Source organism: Montipora foliosa, chromosome 3 (genome assembly GCF_036669935.1).
Source record: "Montipora foliosa isolate CH-2021 chromosome 3, ASM3666993v2, whole genome shotgun sequence".
Lineage (NCBI taxonomy): Eukaryota > Metazoa > Cnidaria > Anthozoa > Scleractinia > Acroporidae > Montipora > Montipora foliosa.
The window spans coordinates 62,601,341-62,608,840 of NC_090871.1; the positions used below are offsets into that span (position 1 = coordinate 62,601,341).

At 40.3% G+C, this 7,500-nt stretch overlaps 1 protein-coding gene across 2 annotated transcripts in view; it reads left to right on the forward strand.

The window, feature by feature from the left end:
• LOC137997904 (tetratricopeptide repeat protein 28-like) overlaps window positions 1–5,685 on the forward strand; it is a 35,064-nt gene extending 29,379 nt beyond the window's left edge. For both annotated transcript variants that reach the window (XM_068844224.1, XM_068844225.1), the window contains 2 exons: window positions 1–2,262; window positions 2,700–5,685. The exon at window positions 1–2,262 is cut by the window's left edge and continues 1,120 nt beyond it. In XM_068844224.1, the coding sequence (XP_068700325.1) occupies window positions 1–2,262; window positions 2,700–2,731 (2,294 nt within the window). In that variant the 3' untranslated portion in view covers window positions 2,732–5,685. The remainder of the gene's footprint in view (window positions 2,263–2,699) is intronic.
• Window positions 5,686–7,500: the final 1,815 nt, after the last annotated feature.

The following is a 7,500-nucleotide window of genomic DNA, read 5'->3' on the forward strand; positions in this document are numbered from 1 at the left end:
CTTATGACAGTCTTGGTAACTTCAAGCAAGCCATAGAGTACCACCATCAATGTCTTAGTATTGCAAAAGAGGTAGGGGACAGGGCCGTAGAAGGAAAAGCTTATTGCAATCTCGGCATCGCTTATCAAAGTCTTGGTAATTTCAAGCAAGCCATAGAGTACCACCATCAACATCTTAGTATTGCAAAAGAGGTAGGGGACAGGGCCGGAGAAGGAATAGCTTATTGCAATCTTGCCAACGCTTATCAAAGTCTTTGTAATTTCAAGCAAGCCATAGAGTACTACCATCAACATCTTAGTATTGCAAAAGAGGTAGGGGACAGGGCCGGAGAAGGAGCAGCCTATGGCAATCTCGGCAGCGCTTATCAAAGTCTTGGTAATTTCAAGCAAGCCATAGTGTACTACCATCAACATCTTAGTATTGCAAAAGAGGTAGGGGACAGGGCCGGAGAAGGAATAGCTTATTGCAATCTTGGCAACGCTTATCAACGTCTTTGTAATTTCAAGCAAGCCATAGAGTACCACCATCAATCTCTTAGTATTGCAAAAGAGGTAGGGGACAGGGCCGGAAAAGGGACAGCTTACGGCAATCTCGGCAGCGCTTATCAAAGTCTTGGTAATTTCAAGCAAGCCATAGAGTACCACCAACAACATCTGAGTATTGCAAAAGAGGTAGGGGACAGGGCCGGAGAAGGAATAGCTTATTGCAAACTTGGCAGCGCTTATGACAGTCTTAGTAACTTCAAGCAAGGCATAGAGTACCACCATCAACATCTTTGTATTTGCCAGGAAACTGAGGACCCAATAGGGCTGGCAATCGCATGTTATCATATTGGTCTTGTTCATGAATTTTTTGGCTTCTTGAGCAAAGCTCTTAATTACTATCGGCTAACCATTTATTATTTTGATGAAGTTAGTCGTCTTCTGCAGTCAGAGGATGCATGGAAAATAAGCTTTCATGACACAGAGGGGTTTGCGTACACCGCTCTGTGGACAGCACTCTTGAAGAATGGAGAGGTTGATGAAGCTTTGTATGCTGCTGAGCAAGGACGAGCACAGGCTTTGGCAGACATTTTAAAGATGCACTACAGCCTTGATGAGAAACCTACGGTGAAGGTAACTATCTCTTTGGTTATGAAAGATCTACCATCACAAACTGTTTTCACAGCACTTGAAGGGAACACGATCAGCTTCTGGTTTCTAAGAGATGATATCGGGATAAATTTTAGACAAAAGAAAATCGAAAATGGAAGTGCCAACTCTCTGATGGATAGTCTTTTTAAACAGATAAAGAAGGGGAAAGTTGCACGATGTGAGAATCGTTCACTTGACAGACAACGCAGCGACTTCTCCAGCAGTAGGGATAGTGTAGAAGAAACTGTTCAGTCCTTGAGCTTCTCTGTGAACTGTTTACAGCCTTTGTATGATGTCTTAGTCAGTCCCATTGCAGACTTACTCCAGAGTGATGACTTAGTCTTTGTTCCTGATGGACCATTCTGCTTGGCTCCTTTTTTTGCATTGAGTGACTCTGTCAGGATCCGTGCAATTCCCTCGCTGACTGCTTTAAAATTGATCACTAGTGCACCTGATGACTTCCAAAGTAGGAGTGAAGTGCTGCTTGTGGGTGATCCATGCTCGAAGGAGGTCACTTATGGCACTGGTGAACCCATGTATAAACAGCTACCATGTGCGAAAAAAGAGGTGGATATGATTGGAAAACTTCTGCAGACCACGCCTCTTACAGGAAAAAATGCAACCAAAGCTGAGGTGCTGAAAAGAATGAAGTCAGTTGCTTTAATCCACATTGCTGCACACGGAGATGCCGATTTTGGAGAAATTGCTTTGGCCCCAAATCCCGAACGCACATCTAAGATCCCTAAAAAGGAAGATTACATGTTATTATTGAGTGATGTTCAAGCAGTTCGTCTTCAGGCAAGACTGGTTGTGCTGAGTTGCTGTCATAGTGGCCAGGGAGAGGTAAAATCTGAGGGTATTGTGGGAATAGCCAGGGCTTTCCTGTGTGCTGGTGCTCGGTCTGTTCTGGTGTCACTCTGGGCAATCAACGACAAGGCGACCTTCATGTTCATGAAGAGTTTCTACCAACACCTGGCAGATAGAAAAAGTGCAAGTACGGCTCTTCACCATGCTATGAAATCTCTTCGGGAGACAAAGGATTATTCCGCCATAGAAGACTGGGCACCATTTGTGCTAATTGGTGATGATGTCACCTTTGAATTCGGGCAACACGAACATGAACAGAATGGTAAGTATTATTTAAATTAAACGTTCATAACTGAATCACTGTAGTTTGTGTACATGTTTTGAATCAGCAAGTTGTCGAAAGGAGCAGGTACATTCTTCACAGAGAAAAAGTTTTAAAATCAGTTGTTAGTGTGGGTATTTTTACTCAAACCGCTTTGGCTAATACCTGAATTAAATAATGTCTGCAGCTACCGAGTCAGTTACTTTGGCCTTCCTGCAGATAGCTGGCTGTTTGAGCCGTGTTATAATGGACTGACAGTGAAACTAATCGGTGATAGCCGTGTCAAAGTAACACCGAATAGGAATTGTTGGCATTAACTAAGCACAAACATTTCATGAATTAAGTTAATTGTTATATTATTTACTTGCCAATCAGAACGAAATTCCATATTGCCTTTTAACCCCCTATTTGTTTCTTTCTTTAATTTTTTTTTTCAGAAACGATGTCCAAAACGTGCCTTGTTTTGTAAGCATCTGTACCAGGATTAATCACTTCATAGAAATCAGGGACTTGGCAAAACGGTTTGCTTCCATGACTGAGGATCTAGCTGTCGTGTTATTTTGACCCTTGAAAATACTTGAAAATAACTCCAAGCCTTTGCGGTATGTTTTTTGGGTAACAAGTATATTCTTTAGTTTGCTATACCAACTTTCCATTTACAATATCATTAAGTGACAGTCTTGGGGAATGTGTATTTTCTGTGTTTCTGTAAGGTTGGCCAAAGCTAAATAAGCAAATTAATTGTTTCGGGAGGCAAATGTCTATAAGTTAAAAGCTAGGATAGTATAAATGTTTGGAAATTACAAAAAATTTAATTTAGGGTTCACATTTAAATGAGACGGAAATTCCTGGAACAAAACGCTTTATTCCCAAAGGGTTTGAATCGGATGCAACATTAAGTTAGCCGATTTGTTTATTGTTTATTTTCCCGCAAAACGTGGTTCAAAACCAGACACTTTTCTGACGCTGATGACGACTAGGACAATTTGGGTAAATGTAACTCTCGGGTGATGGACTCTTGCTAGGGCCTGGAACCAAACAAATGGAAAGTTCTTTACTTTAAAGTTTTACATGTTGATTTTGTGATATTTTGTCACAGAGGGACTGGACCAATGCAAAATAATTCAATGAAATGGGCGATTTCTTAAAACTTCTAGTAGGTAAAAAGGTGTGTGGGGTAAAAGTTGCCTGATCTCTTAATTAATTGTGTGCATTTTAATCCCCCGGGGAGGTGGGACTTTGCCCATGCATATGCTTGTGGAAATTTTTTGAATTTTAAAAATGGTATGACTACCTGAGTGACGTCATTTCATACCATTTCGCACCATTGCAAACGTTGGTCAGTAACTCTTGAGTTGACAAAGGTATTAAAAGGGAAGCATCCATCCTTTCTCCATGTTAAAACTGAGGGCAGGATGGGCACCCACCTCCTAAACCGAGCACCCCAAATCGAGAGTAAGGTCTAAGGTCCACTTCTCCACTGCCATAGTCACGTCGACCACGGCTGAACGTGCAAACAGATTCAATCCGAGCTAAAGTCTTTGTGTAGCTCTCCAAATTTGGAGAATTTTGTTCCTGTTATGAACGATCATCACTTCTTTCCATCCCTCAAACTGACATTTCCCATTTTATTCAACTTATACGACGTACAGTCTACTTTAGACTTCAAATTTACTTCAACGAAACAAAGATTTTAAACAAGCTGAGAAGATCCAAAATAGGCGAGGCAAAGAGTTGAACCCGGATCGATGGCTTCACCTTGCAGTTTCCGATATCCTCTAGACCAACGAGACAAGCTCCCGGAAAGTCGAAATTTTTAGAGTATTGACATAATAGTACCTAGCAAAACAATTGAAAGTTAACCTTCTTCAACGGGGTTTTTAGACCTAAATACTGTAGATCAGTGCGGCATAGCTTAGAAACGCTATTTCTGTTTGAACTAAAGCTGTCATTCTGCTTGTTTCCATTGTTTTTAGAGCGGTAAGCTTGTCAATATTAACATGACATAATGCGTCGTGTAATTGTTACGAAATGTCCAATGTCTGTTTTAGGGATGGAAATTAGTGTTGACCGTTATGAACTCGCATGTTCATTTCCAACTCCATGATAATGGCGTCATGAGGTCGCCAAAACGTTGGAAGTTTAGCTTTTTATCGCTAGTTTTTACATAGAGGGTATTACACGGTGGCAAGAAGATATGAATCTCAGGAGTGAGCGAGGCGAACGAGTGAGATATTGTTCTTGCCACGAGAACATAAAATTCATATCCTCGAGCCAGCGTGTAATGTTCTTTTTATTATATGGAGACTAAATATTGAATATTTCCGATTTTATCCATGCTTTTATTCTAAACAACAAACGCGACGCGAGAAACCAATTCAACAAAAGCAAAAGGCGGGAATCGTGACGTCATTGAAGGATACGACACTCACAAAGGTGACAGACGTGAAATACGCCACTCGGGTCGCGGATGAAGTGGCGTATGGAATCTACGAGTGGTTTAGTTCCCAGTAAAACACTCTCCTCCATATAATAAATGTCCGTATTTCACTGTTTTCATCTTTATTTGGTAATTTAACATTTATGTTTCCTGATTATTTCTTTTTAAGGGATTTAACAATCATGTAATTAGTTTTCTTAATATTTATAGAGAGCTTGTTTAGATCGCACCATTCTTTAATTTTAGCCAGCTCTCCGTTATTTAGTTTTCAAGATCTCGAATAGGTGATGAAGCAAAGACATTAGTGTCATCAGCAAAAATCCTAAAGTTCAGTTTATCAGAGCAGTAAAAATGTTGTTTATATAAAGTAAGAATAAAAGAGGACCAAGGGAACTACCCTGTGTTGCATCACATTTCATTGTTTGTTTGTTTGTGCCATTTGGCCAAAAATCGCGATTTTCAACACTTTTGGAAAAATCGTTATTTCTCTTCTAATAGGTCTTATTTAAAGTGGTTTTTTTATAGCACAAATCTATGATAGTTAAGTTTTCCACCCATAAAAATTAGGCTATAAGGAGACTTGTATTTCCTAGTTTTTTGGCCTTGCGAAGTTTGCCCAAAAATGATTTGACGAAAGGTCTATCCCGATTGGGCTGGCAAACTGGAAAATGGTGCTTCAAAAATGGCAAAGAAGTGCTTAAATAATGCTCCACTTTTGAAAAAGGTGCTCGACATTTCCTGATTTTCATCAGTATGCCTGTTTTTTTTTTTTTTTTTGTTAAAAAAAGAATTGCCCTTTCGTTAAGTTGTTTATAAATGTTCAGAGAACTAAAACATTAATGTGTTTTGAGCAAAAAAAAATTCCTCAGTGAAATATACTTTAAAACCTGCGATGATTTCAAATTGCTTCACTTCAAACGCAACATTTCAACCATGTAACTTTTCGGGTGTTTAATTTAAATTAAAGGGTGTTCAAGGTTTCGTACGCGCCTTTGTACATGTGCTATACGAATACGTGAGAAAATCCTGCAATCTTAATACAGATTGGAACTGTTCGATAGTGACTTAAGTTTCTTTTGCGATACATCTTAAACACGGCTGAGTCTTTGCCATGAGTCTTAAACGCCCATTGTCTCCTGTAGACCAACGCCTTCATTCTGCTCGACACCCAGGGCTTATCTGAGGAGCAAACTTTGACCTTCTGAGTGGGCATAAGGGTATCAATCGCTTTGTTGTAGAATGCCTCAGTTTTATCCTTCGCAGTTGGCAGATTCAGAACAGGCTCCCAGCTAAAGTTTGTTAACCATCGCTCAAGTGCACATAGGCTACTCTGACAAAACAATAACAAAACAATAGAGTCGCAAGTTTATACGTACAAGGAAGGGTTACGTTTTTGCAAAAGTTGGCCGTGAAGCACTTATATTTCAACATACTTAACTATTAGAGGGTAGTGTGAAGTGCTAGTTTTCTACTCATATAAACCATGTCGGTAGAGCAACGCTAATGTAACCCGAAAGTCGTAAGTTCAATTCCCGACCCTGATCAGAGTTGTTCTCTGTCATTGTGTGGACCCAATTCCATTAGTAGGGCTAATGCTCACATGGTTTATATGGGTAGAAAACAAGCACTTCACATTACCCTCTAATAGTTAAGTCTGTTAAGTTTATATGGCCGAGTTCTAATACTTTGTGGAAACTGTAAATCAAACGTTATTATACCAGGGAAATACCGGGAGCAAATCCTTTCGGAGTCGAGTGAAGAAGCAGCGAATAGGCCGAGTTCAATAGAGGAAGGCGAATGCTTTCACTGCGCCACATCTGTTCCCCCAAAGACGAAAATTGTTGTGAAAAAAATTGGGAAACCAGGAATTTAGCAAAGTGTTTATAGGATTTAGAACTCGTGAGCAAAGGCCAACCAAAAGATCTAATTTTGCATTCCGGTCTGACGGGTTTGCAGCTAATGATATACTTTTTCCTGTCTTCAAGTAACTCGTGAAAGTTGTTCTGAAAGAGAACCTTTGCAATAAGCCACCATCTCTGTTGTCGTGTGACGGTTGTCGAAATCTTCTTCTCTGGACTACACTCAGAACCGGATGAAAAATATAAATTACCATCTGAGAAACAAGAAACCCGAACCCTTGTTTATCAAATTGGCTTTGAAGCACTATTACCCTTCCTGCTCTGGGTCTCACTTGGTATATTAAAATTTACTTTCCGTCGAGGGGGCGGAAGTGTCGTAAAAATTCGCAATGGATGGTTTACGATAGAAATTTGTTTGGCGTTTGCGGCATACGGCAGCCATCTTCACTTCAAAAATGCCTTTCCCTTTTCTTGACAATTTGCTGTGTCCCTCTTGTTTTTTTTAGAATCTGTTAGATACCTAGCGAACAGGCAAGAAAGAAGCCGAAATCAAGCGTACAAGTTCCCAGAAATTTGGTGGAACTTAAACTTAGGCCTGCCGTTCCCTGCAAATCCTTGGAGACCCAGGTGCAATCCAGTGGGGAGGGGAGAGAGGGGAAAAAATTTTCACGATCAAGAAAAAAGAGCCCTTCCCCGATCTTGTTTCCACCCCCATCCCAAAGGAATGCCGCAAACGTGGATAGTAAGGAAAGGAACTTTATTTAAGTGTCTAGTCTTCTAGCGCTGGAGCATTAATTGGGGACACTGTAAACTAAACTCAACAATTAACACAAACCAAATTAAATGCTGGGTTTTGAGTAGAGGGAAAAACCGGTGTACCCGGAGAAAAACCTCTCGCTGCAGAGTAGAGAACCAACAAACTCATCCCACATATGACAT